This window comes from Leptidea sinapis, chromosome 13 (assembly GCF_905404315.1).
Source record: "Leptidea sinapis chromosome 13, ilLepSina1.1, whole genome shotgun sequence".
NCBI lineage: Eukaryota > Metazoa > Arthropoda > Insecta > Lepidoptera > Pieridae > Leptidea > Leptidea sinapis.
This window is the reverse complement of record NC_066277.1, coordinates 5,140,273-5,158,096: the sequence shown is the minus strand read 5'-3', so window position 1 is coordinate 5,158,096 and position 17,824 is coordinate 5,140,273. Positions and strand designations below refer to the sequence as shown.

The window sequence follows — 17,824 nt, the reverse complement described above, 5'->3', positions numbered from 1 at the left end:
TATAAACCTAAATAACTATAGCACTACGTGTTAAAGTTAATTTATTAAAAAAAAATTAGTTCCAATATTTTATAACCAAACTTCTATTTAACACCTACTAGATTTATTTATAAAAAATTCAAATATTAGTAGAGTAGGATAAAGATTTAAATAAATATTGGCATAAGCATATGTGTGCATAGATTCTATAACAGCCTCGAGGTTAATAATCTTGAATAGCAAACAATATAACCAGTTATGGCGTCTGACTTGTTTTAATTATGTACTATTGCACAGCTTTATAAGTGCTTTGGTCATAGAAGCGGAAAGATGTCGCCTCTCTTACTTGCCTTTGTTTTAACAATCATATCATACAATGTAAGTAATTTAACTTTTTTTTATGTATATTTTCACAAGTACATAGCTTCTCTTTCCATACAAATACTAATCTTATATCTTTAAACGAGCAATTCTTGTATATATATATAATTTGAATCTCGGAAACGGCTCCAACGATTTTTATGAAATTTAGTATACCGGAAGTTTCGGGGGCGAGAAATCGATCTAGGTTTCAATTTAAAAAAAAAAATGTTTTATCCGTGTTTTAATGAGAAACTGCTACAATAATATTAGAATACAATGGTAAATTTCGCCACTATATACCAGACTATAATAGCTGGGCGAACCGGAAAGTAGAAGACCCCGGTTCGAGAATCAAGATATTCTATTAGTTTGTTTTTTGTTAAAATTTTGTACTTTCTTAAAAAGCCGAGCAAAGCTCGGTCGTCCGGATATTTATTCTTAAAGCGTGTAATAATGACACAACAATAATAACCTCAATTGTTAGTCACTTATTTGTTATTTTGAAATTTTACATTGCACAACTGGGAAGAGACTGACCCGCATGTCACGGGCTGTCCTAGTTTGGGGGTCGAGGGTAATTTTAAGCAAATTTGCAACAAATCAAGATTTATTATTATTACAATATTATTGCAACTAGGTTAAGGCGCGGTCATACCACTATATCCACTAAAATTGGTTTCTTAGAGGGTCGATTACAACATAACGCAATGAAAATATTCCTACGCAAAAAATACATTACAAAAAGAAGGATTTAAAGAAAAATTTTAACCGAATAGAATGTTTATATATAAATTGAAATGTCCAATAAAAAATTTGGAAGTTGCTTCCCAAAAACAAACTTTGGAATTTAGAATCTCTGAATTTTCAGCGATAACAACATTCTTCCTTTAAATAATTTAATAGAATTAGCATTTTTTCTAAAACTTAAACCGAACAATTATTCAATTTAATATGTATAATTTGAATAAACAAAAGAAAACCAGTAAAATAAATGCCCATTTGCAGCTTAGCGTCATGATCAACTCAAAAATTGTACTATTGGTTGTAGCGTTTACAATCCAAGTCAGTCCGCGCCTTAAGTTACAATAAGGTTTGAAATGCAAGCTTTTCAATATGACTTACGTGACAAAATGATTTCTTTTTAGTTCAATTAAGTTTTGATGAATTGTATAATGTTATGAAAAATGTTCTTGATTGGGTCGCGGATTATTTATGTGTTGTATTAAGGATTTGTCTGGGAAAGTTAATTAATTAATTGTTAATTATATACCTACTTAATAGCGAAGTTGTTACAATGCTGTATCGTAATGGTGATGGCTAAATATGAGATACTTTAAGCTATTGTAAGACCAAATTTAAATATAGGGTGGTAGCCTATATTTAATAGCAAATAAATGAATTTGGAAATTGTTACTTTGAGTGAGGATTGTAAATTATTACATTATTAGGTACTTTTTATTTATACAGACTCCAAATTCGAAAATCAAATAATAAAATATTTTCATGCGTTCAAAGTACACATGTCAGAAGTGAAGCCTGCATTGTGCGTGAACCTCTAAACTGCATATGAAGTCCTGGTACATGCACCTAGGATGACACATGATTTCAACCGCTTTGCAAGAAGACATTACTATCACCGCTACCAAATTTATGTTCTCCTGGTGTCTATGTAGTAATATATCGTGCGCATGATGTCAGAATAAATATATTAATGTATACTCGCGCCATGCATAAAACAATCTCTTCTTCAGCTATGATTGCCTGGTACCAAAACACTGTTTATTGCTTCCTATCTCATTTTCTCCTGCGTTAAATCTAATGAGTTTATGTGTCTGTATCTTTTTACTGTCTCGCTTTTTCATTTCATCGACTTTCAAATCACAAAGATGCTAAACAAGTTTTCACTTCAATATTATGCATATACCTGCAATGTAATCTATTTTAAATTTGAGGCCATTTTGTTATTTTTAGTACTCCATAATATAATTTTGTAGCAAAAGTGGTAGGTAGATATAAGGTATAATAAATTACGAAATGTTCTATAAATATATAAATCGTAAATACAAGACCGTGGAATTTTTATAAAAATATGTGGTTTAACTAGATACGTATAAGGTTGTGGAAAAACATCAATATATTCTGCTGTATCTAAACCAGTTGTTGCAATAGTTGCATATAATAATGAAATACATTTTCATCAAAGGTCAGTTCAAGTTGCCTTTGCATTTCTCCTTGGTTTTAAATTATTATTTATAACAAACCGGTTGGGTGTTTTGTTTTCGCATCATGTTGACATCTGGCATTCTGCAACTGCGGGTTTTACCAGAAACTTCGCACAGCAACTTTGTAGCATCTAACCTACCTTTGTAGAATAAATTATCGGCTGAAGTGTTCCCGAACCTTAAAGCTTACAGCATAGACCCTAAGGCCAACTCATCTCTTGATCTCTCTGGTATTGAGGTTGTTCATGGTCGGTTGCCTCACCACTATCTATCACAAGAACCTCTTGCGAATTTGCCCCAACTTATATATATAAATAAGAAACAGCGGCCAAGTGTGAGTCGGACTCGCCCATGAGGGGTGCCGTAGCAGCATGTAACAAAACGTAAAAGTTCTTGTAGTTCGTTGTAACTTACTTACTAGATCTCGTTCAAACCAATTTTGGAAGATTGCATGGTAATGTACATCATATATATTTTTTTAGTTTTATCATTAGCTTATTTTAGAAGTCACAGAGGGGGGGGGGGGGGGGGACACATTTTACCACTTTGGAAGTGTCTCTCGTGCAAACTATTCCGGACGGACAGACAGACAGACATGACGAATCTATAAGGGTTCATTTTTTTGCCATTTGGCTACAGAACCCTAAAAAGGTGTTTTATGTAAAGCTTGTATATCCAACTATAAAATATAACTAATAGGGTTTTATATTGTTAAGTGTAAAGGTTCGGTGAACATCAGTATAATTCCATAAATAATTTAGATTTTGTGTGGTTAAGTAGGTACCTACCGAACATTCGGGGTGACCCTCGTAACAGTATTTCCACCATAAAATGATCTTATGATTATATCATGATTGAAACGAAATTAGCATAGGTACCTCACGTCTATTTAAATGAGTTGATATAATACTTAAACTTATTTCTATAATAATTTAATCGCGATCTTAATTCAAGATCAGAAGTTAAGTAATTTTTTTTCCATTACCTGCACAGAACGATTTGGAACCTATCTAATCATTTTTTAGCTACACCTGGGATTATGTTTTGGTAATAGTATACCATTTGTTTATGGAAATTACGATTGATATATTGAAATGCAGATACAAGATTGATGAAAGAATGATATAACATACAAATTTATATGATAAACAGATAGATATTTAATTTTATCTAAAAGTCCGTTCACATTATCTACTCATAGGTAATTGTTTTGTTTTTTCATAGTATACTTTAGAGTATTATATTATATAAGACATAATTTTAATACATAGCACACAGAGCAGTTGCTTTCTAATTAAGTATAAGCGAGGGGTGATCCATTTCGAGGTTACCTAGTATTTTAAAGAATGAAACACCGAAAATTCAAATTTAATGGGGAATGTTTGTTATCAACTGAAAGCACATTCTTTGGCATTTATATTTTGAAGATTATGACTATCAAATGTTGGCCTCAGATGGTCCAATCGACTCTCCACGGTCAATGTGTACACTCTCAGCTACGGCCGCTATATTTACTTCAATGCGTGCTGAGGCCGGTCTGTTCGGTCGAATATTATCCAATAATGAATGCTGGGTCTCAAAATAGGTAATGGTTTTGCGAATAGTAATTCAGTAGGGCGATTATGTTGACCATAATTTGAGCGAAGTGCGCGAAACACATTCTTCACAGAACGTGAATTTTCGTAATAAAGTTGAACTATTTGTAAACGTTGTTCAGGTGTTAGTCTTTCCATTATGAAATGTCAAACAATACTAAACAAAAATAAGATGACAGCATGACACTACTCACACGTGATCTGTCAAAAAAAGGCTACTGAAAAAAGTATCTCCACTTGGATCACACATTATTTTAATAGAGGCTCCTTTGCACGGGATACCGGCTAGATTATGGGTACCACAACGGCGTCTATTTCTGCTGTGAAGCAGTAATGTGTAAGCTTTATTGTGTTTCTGTCTGAAAGGCGCCGTAGCTAGTGAAATTACTGGGAAATTGCGACTAAACATCTTATGTCTCAAGGTGACGAGCGCAACTGTAGTGCCGCTCCGAATTTTTAAGCTTTTTCAAGAATCCCGAGCGGCACTGTATTGAAATGGGAAGGGTGTATCAATCAAAACATCAGCTGAACATCCTGCTCGGTTCATCCCTTATTTTCGTTTTCGTCATACAAGCTAAAAAAATTCGTTTGGATTATATTTTGCAGGAGTAATCGCTAAGTATGATATTTTTTATTGAAATTTTGTACAGGAGGGTGGAGCAGTGCAACCACCAACATTCAAGCTGAATGATGGAAACGAGATTCCAGCTATAGCCTTGGGAACAGGAAGAGGAACAGCCAAAGAAGTGAGACAGCATACACCATCAATATTATATCGAATATAATTTTATATCCTATAGTCAGTATATAAACTCAAGGAACACACTTTTGAGTAGTTCTTGTTTTAGGCACCGTTTTTTTTAATTTTCCAAAAATCTGAATACCGTTACACCCAGACACATTTTTTTAAATAAAATGTTAAAAAGTGATCACACGGAAATTGTTATCATTTATTAATTTCATTCAATTCAAGAAATTAGTGAAAAAAGCGGGCAAGATGAAGTCGGACTCACCCGTGAAGGGTTCCGTAGCAACAAGTAATATAGTATAATAGTTCTAGTAGTTCCTTGTAGTTTTGATTGATGTTGTAATATACCTCTTTTTTTTTAGTTTTATTATTCTCTTATTTTAAAAATTACAGGGGGACACATTTTACCACTTTGTAAGTGTTTCTCGCGCAAACTATTCAGTTTAAAAAAAATATTATATATTTACCCCAGACGTATGGGTTTGATGAAAAAAAACTTTAGAGTTTAAGTTCTATGTATGGGGAAACCCCCAAAATTTATTGTTTATTTCTTTTTTCATGTGAAAATTATATTGCGGTTCACAGATTACATCTACTTACCAAGTTTCAACATTAAAGTTCTTATAGTTTCGGAAAAAAGTGACTGATATACGGACGGCAAGAGAGACGGACTTGACGAATCTATAATGGTTTACCTTTTTTGCCATTTGGCTACGGAACGCTTAAAACTGGCTAATACAATCTCGTTGTCTGTTGTCTATTGATTACAATATGCACATCCAATCCTTCTTTGGTAATTAAAATTTAAGGAAAACATATGCACAAATTTCAATTCAAATTCACCATTTTTTTTTGTAATAATATACGTATATTTCCATCAATAACAGTCAGAAACACTTGAAGATGTACGTCAAGCAGTATATTGGGCTATAGAAGCAGGATACAGACACATCGATACTGCAGCCGTTTATTTCGATGAGGAACAAGTCGGCCAGGGAATAGCTCAGGCCATTGCTGATAAACTAGTCACCAGGAAAGATCTCTATATTACCACCAAAGTAAGTAAATTCACCTTTTAATTTCTTTTAAAGCATTGATTGATTAGTATAGAAATGCCCAAAATGCTCGTAAAAAAATCATTTTATATTATTATTCAATATCGCTGCAAACATTAATCAAATACTTTTTGCAAGAGCCAAAACGTGTGTAAATACAAAAATCCAAATTTAATAATTATAACAAAAGTTAACATTATCAAATTACCCCAAAGTTTTGCAACAACATATCATTAAAGTAAATTTGTTTTGATCCTTTTAAAATGTTTTTGTTTATTTAACATGTTAATCTTAAACAATGGTAAGAAGAAAACACGCAAACAAGGTGTTTTAGACAAGTTTTGTGGTAAATATATAGCATTTGAAGTTATGAACACCATTTTATCCGGTTACACAAATACTTAAGTCTTATTTGTAGGTTTGTTTATGCTTGCAGTTGATTATAGTTCACACTCCAGAGCTATTTTGAACTACCACTTTTTTTGGATTAAACAAGTTTTTTCTCGACATGACGCATTTGTTTAGTACTTTACTCAGAAAAGTTATTCTTATAGATTGTACTTTTATTGTGAAGGTACATTTATTCAGATTAGTAATGAATAGTGAGAATTGTAAGCATTATATAGACTGTTTGCGTCTGTTCAAATGTTACGTTTTCCACGCAAGAATTTTGAAAAGATTAGCTTTGTTACATAGATCGCTTGCATTTAGTGTCGCCTTAAGAATTAATTAATGTTTTATTTTATAATGACCAGCTTTGGAACGACAAACACCGCCGTGAGCAGGTTGTACCAGCTCTGAAGGATTCACTCAAGAAACTAGGACTTGACTACGTTGATCTCTACTTGATTCATTTTCCGGTCGCTGTCAAGGTACGTTATATGAATAAATCTTAGATTAAGGATTGGTTTCCACACTGAATGGCATCTTTCACATTTTTGTAACATACGCTTCGTGTTATTTTACATTGAAAGTAATAAAATACAAAATACTTACTGATGCTATGTGATCCCAGTGTCTTTCTTATTTCTTGTAGTATTATTGTTACAAAGTTTTACTACCCCAAGTTTAGTTGCAATTATTAGATAAGTGTGTCCGCGATGGACTCTTAAACGAATGAACGGATTTTAATGGGGATTACTCCATAAATTGAGAGATAGGATAGTTTTATTTTCAATTTGGGACCCATAATTATTTTTATTTTCAATATTTGTTTTGTATGGACATATTTTCTATTAGAGAATTCCGCTGTGAGACAATTTCGTAATAAAAACAGGGAGCATTTTTAACGAAATAATGTTTTGAAATATTATTGACAAATTCCTATAAAACAGTTTTTTTTTATTATCTACTGAACAACGTCTGTCGGGGCAGCTAGTAGGATATAAATTAAAAATAAAAACAAAAAAGTATATAAGTGATTAAAAGAAGTCCTAACTACATAATGGAATCAACATTTCTTGTAATTTTACTTTTGTTTATTTACTAATTCCAATTTAGTTTTTACGAAAAATCCTTTAATATGAGTATTTACGTTACTTCTTAAAAAGACTTGGCTTACTTGGGACCATAGCACTTCTTCGTAATATACTAGATCTCTCCAGTCTCTCCATCTACCTCTTCTTCTCTTGGCATCTAATAGGTACCAGCTATGCTATGCTGCTCCATCTTTCGTTACTGGCACTTGATGTGGCCTGCCCAATTCCATCTTGTAGTTTTTGCGATTTTTATTATGTCTTTTTGTTTATTTTATTTCATTCTTCGTTATTTGTCTTTTAGTCTATTACTTAATAAGTTTCTTTCCATATTTCATATTTAAGTTTACTTAAAGTGACGTTAAGTTTACTTTTTTTAATTTGCTCTATATCAAGTTAATAATAATAGTTCTCATAGCAACACTCCACATTAGCAATTAGTAGTGTAGAGGCAACAATTTTTCCACTCGAAAAAGATTATTTAGAAAGCTCCTTTGCACAGGATGCCTCCTAGAATATGGGTAGCACATCGGTTTTCGGTCTAAAGGGCGGGCAGCTAGTGAAATTACTGGGCAAATGAGACTTAACATCTTATGCCTCAAGGTGACGAGGGCAAGTGTGGTGCCGCTTAGAATTTTTGGGATTTTCAAGAATCCTGAGTGGCCACTGCGTTGTAATGGGCATAGCGCGTTAGTTAAAATCGTCGTCGTTATTTGAAAACGCATTATAGAGATGTTTTCGTATAACGCGTTTTTACGATTTACGATTACGATACATGAATCGTGGTCACGACGGAACTGATCACGATATACATCGTGAGTACCCGTGAGTAAAATTAATTCATCATAATTCGTAACCAGTATTCCAATTGTTTACCTAGTTTTACTATTTTATTAAGGTTTTGATACAAAAATGTAATTAGGTACGCTTCCACGTAATGATAGTTTTAATTTTATGTGGTCGTAGTATTGTAAATATAGTTATAAGATTTGTTTTGTTTAAATAAGCAAAATGTAATAAAATAATTTAATTAACAAAGGTACGCGAAGCTAATTTGACATATTTCCTGAAAAACGTTCTTTTTTCCCCATCACATTTTAAGGAATTCGTGTTTGAATTTTAATAAATATAAGTAAATTTATTCCATACATGTGGGTTGGGCTACTAAGTGATGATGTCATTTAGTAGGGCTGCCATATTCTGTCAGTCCGTTAATATGAATGACGTGACCAGTTTTGTGTTCTTAACTCAATTTCGAGATGATTGTGGCTTGGAACGTTTTTCTGGAATTACGTCCAATTATAAGCTGTACAAATCATTATAAATTTCAGAGTACAGAAATATGTAGGGATTGAAATCGTGTACTTAAGTGAAAATGGGTTATAAGTGAGATTCGTTATAGGTGAGATTACTGTACGAGTATATGATTTCATTTCATTTTACTTAATAATAGCACATGTTTAAGAAAGTTTAACTTAGTGAATTGTAAGTTCTCGGAAAGAGTACGTAATGGTTAAATCATTTGCATGATGATTCCATTTCTAATGTATTTCTTGGTATCACGAAGAAATAGTAATTGCTTTCTAGATGGTTCAGATCTACAATAGGACCTGGTATGTGCTTGGTCTAAATGAATAAAGCAATCTTTTGATTTTGAGCTTTATATTAATTATTATTACTATAAGATCATATTATGACAATACCTAACCCCCTACCATCAACAGATTTTACTTTGCAGTACATCTGAGCAAAAATCTAACTTAGCTTATTAATAAACGCTGTGTAAAGATACTACAAGTTTAAAATTAGTTCTTCCTGTCATGTAATTCTTTAGTGAAGATAAGATAAAGACAAAAAGTTTTTTTTAATGACAGGACGAGACGAACAGGACGTTCAGTTGACGGTAATCGATACGCCTTGCCTATTACAATGCAGTGCCGCTCTGCATTGTTGAAAAACACAAAAATTCTGAGCGGCACTACAATTGCGCTCGTCACCTTGAGACATAAGATGTTAAGTTTCATTTGCCCAGTAATTTGACTAGCTACGGCGCCCTTCAGACCGAAACACAGCAATGTTTACACATTACTGTTTCACGGCAGAAATATTCACCGTTGTGGTACCCATAAACTAGCCGGTATCCTGTGCAAAGGAGCCTCCCACTGGTGTAATAATACAGGAATAGTTCGTGTGTTATTTCTGTTGTCTTATAGATTATTTAATTATTTGCAGGCTGACGGTTCCTCTGATGACGTGCACTATGTGGACACCTGGAAGGGAATGATGGAAGCCAAGGAGCTCGGCCTCACTCGCTCCATTGGTGTCTCCAACTTCAACACAACTCAGATAGCAGATCTAATACAGCGTACTAAGGTGGTACCTGCTGTGAATGAAATTGAGGTATGTTAGCTTTTTGAAGTTCCATATCCAACGGGAACCTACTAAGACTCCGATGATTCAGCATATATTGCAATATGGTGCTAGACTATTGACGTTCAATACATATAGAAATATCACTTCGAAAAAAAAAAAAAAACAAAGCAGAAATATTCAACATGCTACAAGTTACACTATAATAGGCTTCGACTGCTATATCTATACATTGACGCACTTACTTCAGTTGCTTAAAATATTCTTGGTCAATAAACAGCAATGTAAGACATTTATTTAGTTCAGGGTTTACTCGGACTGTGACAGTTGACCCACGACTAAGGAGAAAAGTGTACGTACATTGTCTTTAAGCACACTTTTGCCGTTCCTCTTTCAGACTGCGACTGATATTTCCTAATTTCTAATATGTGTAATGAACGTCATTGTGCTACACACACAAATGTAATTTTGACAGTGCGAATAACTATTGTCGCTATAACAACAAAATGGCGTTTATAAATCAAGATGGCGGATTTCAAAATGGCCACCATTCGTAAAAATGTTTCTTTTACAAAAATAATTAAAAAGTATATCGTGGAAATAGCCCCGTCGTATGTATGTTAAGTCGTATGTATAGAGCGAATACAAATTGAAGTATTGGAAAGGATCGACCTATGTTTACTTTTAACGAACATCGGGATGCTGTGAAAATAGGCTATGGCTTAAGTATCAGAATGAAAGGGTTGACAGGAGTGGGAGAATTGAGTGATATGAAAGGACCCTGAAAAATGGAAGTCTGTAATCCCCGCCTAGTGTTTTTTTTTTTTATGAAAATCAGGGACGAGACGAGCAGGACGTTCAGCTGATGGTAATTGATACGTCCTGCCCATTACAATGCAGTGCCGCTTAGGATTATCGAATAACCCAAAAATTCTGAGAGGCACTACAACTGCGCTCGTCACCTTGAGACATAAGATGTTAAGGCGAGGTTTTCCCAACACTTTAGGCAAAACTCACTCGAACGTATTTATCTATAGCGGTACATATAAGTTCGACACGGGCATGTCTGAGACACTAGCCGAGCGATGCGGGTCAACGACCCCACCCCGGAAGGACCGCGTAAGATTTTATAAAAACGGTTGCGCAAGAGTACGAAATGCTGTGATATTTTTATGCATTTTGAAGTGAAACTTCTTTAAATGAGGGTAATTTTTTTTACAAATTAAACGAAAAAGAACGTCACGGATATTTGAGACGTTTTTGTTCAAGGGAGAGAGCGATTGACACCGATTGAGGGAGAGTATTTTTTACTCTCGGGCTTCCCTACTAGCCTTGTATCGTGCAGGTTTTTTTTTAATTCCAAGATGGCCGCCGCGCAAAATTATGATCACAACATTATGGGTGTCGTGTCCGAGGTTCTCGAGGGGGCAGAGAACGATGGTGTAATCATTTTTGAAATCCAAGATAGCCGCCGCACAAAATTATGATTTCAGTAATATGGATATCGTGTCCGAGGTTCTCGAGGGTGCAGAGAACGATTTTCGGATTATTTATGAAATCCAAGATGGCCGCTGCACAAATTTATGATTTCAGCAATATGGATATCGTGTCCGAGGTTCTCGATGGTGCAGAGAACGATTTTCGGATCATTTTTGAAATCCAAGATGGCCGCCGCACAAATTTATGATTTCAGCAATATGGATATCGTGTCCGAGGTTCTCGAGGGTGCAGAGAACGATTTTGGGATCATTTTTGAAATCCGAGATGGCCGCCGCATAAAATTATGATTTGAGCTATATGGATATCGTGTCCGAGGCTCTCGAGGGTGCAGAGAACGAGGCGGCCATCTTGGTTTTCAAAAATGATCCCAAAATCGTTCTCTGCACCCTCGAGAACCTCGGACACGATATCCAAATTGCTGAAATCATAATTAAGTGCGGCGGCCATCTTGGATTTCAAAAATGATCACACAATCGTTCTCTGCACCCTCGAGAACCTCGGACACGATATCCATTTTGCTGAAATCATAATTTTGTGCGCCGGCCATCTTAGATTTCAAAAATGATCACAAAATCATTCTCTGCACTCTCGAGAACCTCGGACACGATATCCATATTGCTGAAATCATAATTTTGTGCGGCGGCCATTTTGGATTTCAAAAATGATCACAAAATCGTTCTCTGCACCCTCGAGAACCTCGGACACGATATCCATATTGCTGAAATCATAATTTTGTGCGGTGGCCATCTTGGATTCCAAAAATGATCCCAAAATCGTTCTCTGCACCCTCGAGAACCTCGGACACGATATCCAAATTGCTGAAATCATAATTATGTGCGGCGACCATCTTGGATTTCAAAAATGATCACAAAATCGTTCTCTGCACCCTCGAGAACCTCGAACACGATATCCATATTGCTGAAATCATAATTTTGTGCGGCGGCTATCTTGGATTTCAAATATGATCACACAATCGTTCTCTGCACCCTCGAGAGCCTCGGACACGATATCCATATTGCTCAAATCATAATTTTATGCGGCGGCCATCTTGGATTTCAAAAATGATCCCAAAATCGTTCTCTGCACCCTCGAGAACCTCGGACACGATATCCATATTGCTGAAATCATAAATTTGTGCGGCGGCCATCTTGGATTTCAAAAATGATCCGAAAATCGTTCTCTGCACCCTCGAGAACCTCGGACACGATATCCATATTACTGAAATCATAATTTAGTGCGGCGGCCATCTTTGAATTCAAAAATGATCACAGAATCGTTCTCTGCACCCTCGAGATCCTCGGATACGATACCCATATTGTTGTTATCATAATTTTGCGCGGCGGCCATCTTGGATTTCAAAAATGATCACACAATCGTTCTCTGCACCCTCGAGAACCTCGGACACGATATCCATATTGCTGAAATCATAATTTTGTGCGGCGGCCATCTTGGATTTCAAAAATGATCACATAATCGTTGTCTGCACCCTCGAGAACCTCGGACACGATATCCATATTGCTGAAACCATAATTTTGTGCGGCGGACATCTTGGATTTCAAAAATGATCACAAAATCGTACTCTGCACCCTCGAGAACCTCGGACACGATATCCATATTACTGAAATCATAATTTAGTGCGGCGGCCATCTTTGAATTCAAAAATGATCACAGAATCGTTCTCTGCACCCTCGAGAACCTCGGATACGATACCCATATTGTTGTTATCATAATTTTGCGCGGCGGCCATCTTGGATTTCAAAAATGATCACACAATCGTTCTCTGCACCCTCGAGAACCTCGGACACGATATCCATATTGCTGAAATCATATTTTTTTGCGGCGGCCATCTTGGATTTAAAAAATGATCACATAATCGTTCTCTGCACCCTCGAGAACCTCGGACACGATATCCATATTGCTGAAATCATAATTTTGTGCGGCGGCCATCTTGGATTTCAAATATGATCACACAATCGTTCTCTGCACCCTCGAGAGCCTCGGACACGATATCCATATTGCTCAAATCATAATTTTATGCGGCGGCCATCTTGGATTTCAAAAATGATCCCAATATCGTTCTCTGCACCGTCGAGAACCTCGGACACGATATCCATATTGCTGAAATCATAAATTTGTGCGGCGGCCATCTTGGATTTCAAAAATGATCCGAAAATCGTTCTCTGCACCCTCGAGAACCTCGGACACGATATCCATATTACTGAAATCATAATATTGTGCGGCGGGCATCTTTGAATTCAAAAATGATCACAAAATCGTTCTTTGCACCCTCGAGAACCTCGGACACGATATCCATATTGATGAAATCATAATTTTGTGCGGCGGCCATCTTGGATTTATCTAACTTCCTTAAAGTACATACATACGAAAATCCCGCGTGGCATAATATTCAAAATAATATTACGTAAATTTTATTTTAGTACTTTCCGACTACCGTTTACCTTTATTTCAACAAATACGCTGTCGCATCATCATTATTTTTTTACTTTGATTCCCGCTTTGTACTTGTTTGCTAAAATCTTACGTAATATGAGCCCGAGAGACACGAACACAATACCTCCCTTAACAGTGGTCACGGGCGTACTGCTGGCATGAGCGAGCATGCAACCAAGGCGTCGCGTTTGGTTTATTACGAAAAAAATTAATATAAAATAATTCACAAAGCGTATTGATAAATCCCACAATGAAAACTTATAAATACTAATAAACTATCGAATAAAATAAGTAAATAAGTTTTGTGTTTATAGCTATCATAGTTTTATTATAATATAAACAATTCAAATAAAAAATACTATTTTTCAAAAAATAAATCTATCGAGATTTTTTTTCGTAATCGTGTTTTCGAAACAGCGATAATTTAGATAAAGAAATGAAGATAAACATGTCAAAAAATTGGAACCGTAGTATTAGTAGATGTATTTTAAGTAGATTTTTAAAAATGTTACTTTTTAGGACTATAGCGCCTTAAGTCTCATTTCCCCAGTAATTTGACTAGACCGAAAAACAGTATTGTTTACACAATACTGCTTCACGGCAGAAATAGGCGCTGTTGTGGTACCCATAATCTAGCCGGCTTCCTGTGCAAAGGAGCCTCCCACTGGTATCATTATGATGATGACATTGTAAGTATAATAGGGAAGAATCCAAGATTCTAGTTTTATTGGGACGGTACGTGGAAGCATCAACATATAGATTGAAGTCAACAAGTTCAGACGTTGCACGACAAAACGTGTCTGAATCCGATTTTTATCTCTAATGTATATCTTTTTGTTCAGAAATTTCAAATCGCAAGCAGTAGATCAAGTAACATGTATTTATCTAAACCCATGCTTTAAATCCTCTATTAAAGATTCTGAAACAGTTAGCTTATTGCCAACATTAAAACACCCAATGTTCTAATCATCATCCAAACGAGTGTTGTAATGGTTTACTGAATTTCATAACAACACTCCTATGTTTTTTTTTCGATCCCTTCATGCGCAAAGAGTTTCAACAGACAGCAACATTCTTTTTGCTCGATGTGTGGTATCTGTATGAATTTCAAAAAAAGAACATTTTCGTTTACGCTCGTTCCACACTACCAGAAGTCGCACGCCGTAAAAAATAGGTTATTCGAATCCCCGCCATTTTTATTGTTTTGTTTACAAAAATTAGCGATTCATTTTAAACGCTGCAAAAGAACATTATATTCGAGTGAATTTTAATTATTACACTATACAAAATGTAAATTAATACCAAAATATTTGTTTCATTTATACTTAGTTTATTTGTATATAATCAGTAATGAATGATATTAGGTTACTACTAGGACTGGTGTTTTAATGTTAGCAGTAAGCTAACTGTTTCAGAATCTTTTAGAGGATTCATATTCTGGGTGTAGATAAAGTCTTGTATGCAACTGTTGATAATTAGGTATTAAAACACTCATGTGATACTATTATCACATGAGTGTTTCACGGCAGAAATAGTTGTGGTACTTATAATCTAGCCGGCATCCTGTGCAAAGGAGCCTCTCACTGGTAACTGTGCAAAGCATTGATGATGTAATACTATAAGTTGGAGTGTTTGTCTGAGCCCAAAGACCGTCATACAGTATCAAGTTAAACTCGACTTCAATAGAAAAAAATATTTCCAGGTTAATCCAACACTTACCCAAGAAGCCCTTGTGAATTACTGCCAGTCCCAAGGTATTGTTGTGATGGGCTACAGTCCTTTCGGTTTCCTGGTCAGCAGACGGTCAGCTTCTGCGCCTCCGCCAAGGTCAGACGACCCTGTACTAGTAGCCATGGCGCAGAAATATGGAAAGACTACAGCACAAATTGTTCTTCGTTATTTGGTATGTACAACCATAGTATTTCCTTTTTTTACGAAAATAAGGGACGAGACGAGCAGCACGTTCAGCTGATGGTAATAATAACGCCCTGCCCATTACAATACAGTGCCACTCCAGATTATTGAGAAACCCAAAAATTTTGAGCGGTACTACAACTGAGACTTAAGATTTCAAGTCTCATTTGCCCAGTAATCACACTAGATACGGCGCCCTTCAGTCGAAACACAGTAATGCTCACACATTACTGCTTCACGGTAGAAATAGGCGCTGTTGTGATACCCATTATCTAGCCGGCATCCGGTACAAAAGAGCCTGGTGGTGACTTTATAACCATATAGGCTCTATTGTTAAATATAGTTGTTTCCCGTATTATTCCCGAATTAGAATCCGTACCAAAATTAATTAAACAGTGTTAAATTCCCCAGCTAATGTTACGATTCAGACATAAGTTCACAGAAAAAACCCTTACAAAAGATTTAAGATACGCCCTCATTTTTTAATATTTAGCTGAATAGGATTACCTAAAACTAGGACACCACCTGGTGTTGAATCTTTGAAATAAAAAGTAAACATATAAACGAAAATTTCAAGCTAATGGAAATCCTACTGATTTTAATTAAGTCAAAAACAAATTGTTAATCTACCAAAGGCTTTATTGTTATTAAAAGCATAATATTGAGTTGACTATAAATAACATCAACATAGGAGAAGAGCTTAGATAGTTTATACGTCAAGACTTTGCTGTTAGACAACAGATGAGAACAGGCCAGGCTTAATACGTGTATATACCAGGCTTGATAAGTGTGCGTGACAAGCTACATCTTTCACTCACGATTTGTATGTCAGTTTGAAAAATAGAGGTTAGTTCTAAAGTCATTTTTTTCAACGTTTTCACAGCTGTCATGGTCTATCTAGTGGTATAAATGATCTATGGAGAAGAGCTACAAGACGTTCTTAATAACGTCTATGTATATCGGAGAAACGCAAAAAGGCATAGAATCATAGTAGACATCCTGTTGTATACAGTTGGTTCGAAGAATCTAGGTTCTGCATTGTAATTAATTCATTTTATTATAATAATAGCTAAACTTCGTCTGCGTATACACAGGACTAAGCACGCAGTAACGACCTTTAAATTAAATTTTAAAATAGAAAAAACACTTATAACGAACGTGCTGTCGCGAAACGTATTATTTATTAGTCTGAACTTCAGACTATTTAATCGTCAGACTCTGAAGACGGTCGCTCCATCCTCAGCTGTAGTATCATTAAAAATTAATGTTATAGTTAACAAAAAGGATGTAAATACTACGTAATAAAAAGCGGGACTGCTGAAGTAAAAATTGAAATTTAGATTAGTATGAAACGTTCAGTGATTTGTCATAAGTTTGAAAATTTGAAATTAGAGTACGTCGATTGGCGACGAATTATAATCCGTCTAAGTTTGAAAGCGAACAGTTGCTACAATCGTAGTGGAGTTCGGCTATCTCCGTTTTTTACAAGATTATAGCCGTCATCTGTCAATCTATCAATGACTGCACGTTTCATACAATCGAGTGAATCGCTTTTTTCTTAGAGAGTTTCGCTAGGCTGATAGTAAACTTTACCTTAAGTGTTTTTTATAACAATTCTTTTGAACTTCGTAATACATTTGTATTGAACATTTTCTGGGATCTTGTTGTATAAGCATATACATCGCTGATATATCTAACAGTATTAAATTTTCAGATCGAGAGAGGAATCGTACCCATTCCTAAGTCTACGAACAAGGCACGTATTGTCCAGAATAAAGATATTTTCGACTTCAGCCTCACGCCTGCGGAGGTCGAGGCGATCAACAAGTTTAATAAAAATATTCGTGTCATCAGCATATCGTCGTGGCAAAACTATCCGTTGTACCCTTTTTGTGAATACTAATAATCTGATTGTAATAAACAGATTTTCTTAAAACGTTTTTTATTGTACAATTGTCATTGATAAGTTGAATTACTCATGTACTTAGATAGATAAATGTAGATTTTCTAAATCAATATTTTTTGGACGGATTTCGATACGAGAACGGCTAGATACCACAGCAGCGCTTTCTTGTGCCACTAATGATGCTTCAGCAGTATGCCATCAGTACTTGTGTTCAAATTTAAGGACGTGCAATTAAGATTGCACTAC

The 17,824-nt window shown here is 35.4% G+C and overlaps 1 protein-coding gene across 2 annotated transcripts; it reads left to right on the top strand.

Moving 5' to 3' along the window:
• Positions 1–230: 230 nt before the first annotated feature.
• On the top strand, positions 231–17,608 carry LOC126967384 (aldo-keto reductase AKR2E4-like). Of its 2 annotated transcripts, none has more exons than XM_050811827.1 (7): positions 231–357; positions 4,810–4,905; positions 5,795–5,965; positions 6,718–6,834; positions 9,670–9,837; positions 15,461–15,661; positions 17,387–17,608. In XM_050811827.1, the coding sequence occupies exons 1-7, from the start codon at positions 310–312 to the stop codon at positions 17,573–17,575; spliced, it is 990 nt and encodes a 329-aa protein (XP_050667784.1). In that variant the 5' UTR covers positions 231–309; the 3' UTR covers positions 17,576–17,608. The 2 variants fall into 2 exon arrangements, with proteins under 2 accessions (XP_050667784.1, XP_050667785.1); XM_050811828.1 differs by having other exon boundaries at positions 276–357; positions 4,813–4,905.
• The last annotated feature ends 216 nt before the right edge of the window (positions 17,609–17,824 follow it).

What these genes read in the sequence shown, in the direction of transcription:
- LOC126967384 (XM_050811827.1), top strand. Translation starts at nt 310, where the DNA reads ATGTCGCCTCTCTTACTTGCCTTTGTTTTAACAATCATATCATACAAT. An exon ending in ATCTCTATATTACCACCAAA is followed by an intron (nt 5,966 to 6,717) that starts GTAAGTAAATTC and finishes TATAATGACCAG; the next exon opens with CTTTGGAACGACAAACACCG. An exon ending in AAATTGTTCTTCGTTATTTG is followed by an intron (nt 15,662 to 17,386) that starts GTATGTACAACC and finishes TTAAATTTTCAG; the next exon opens with ATCGAGAGAGGAATCGTACC.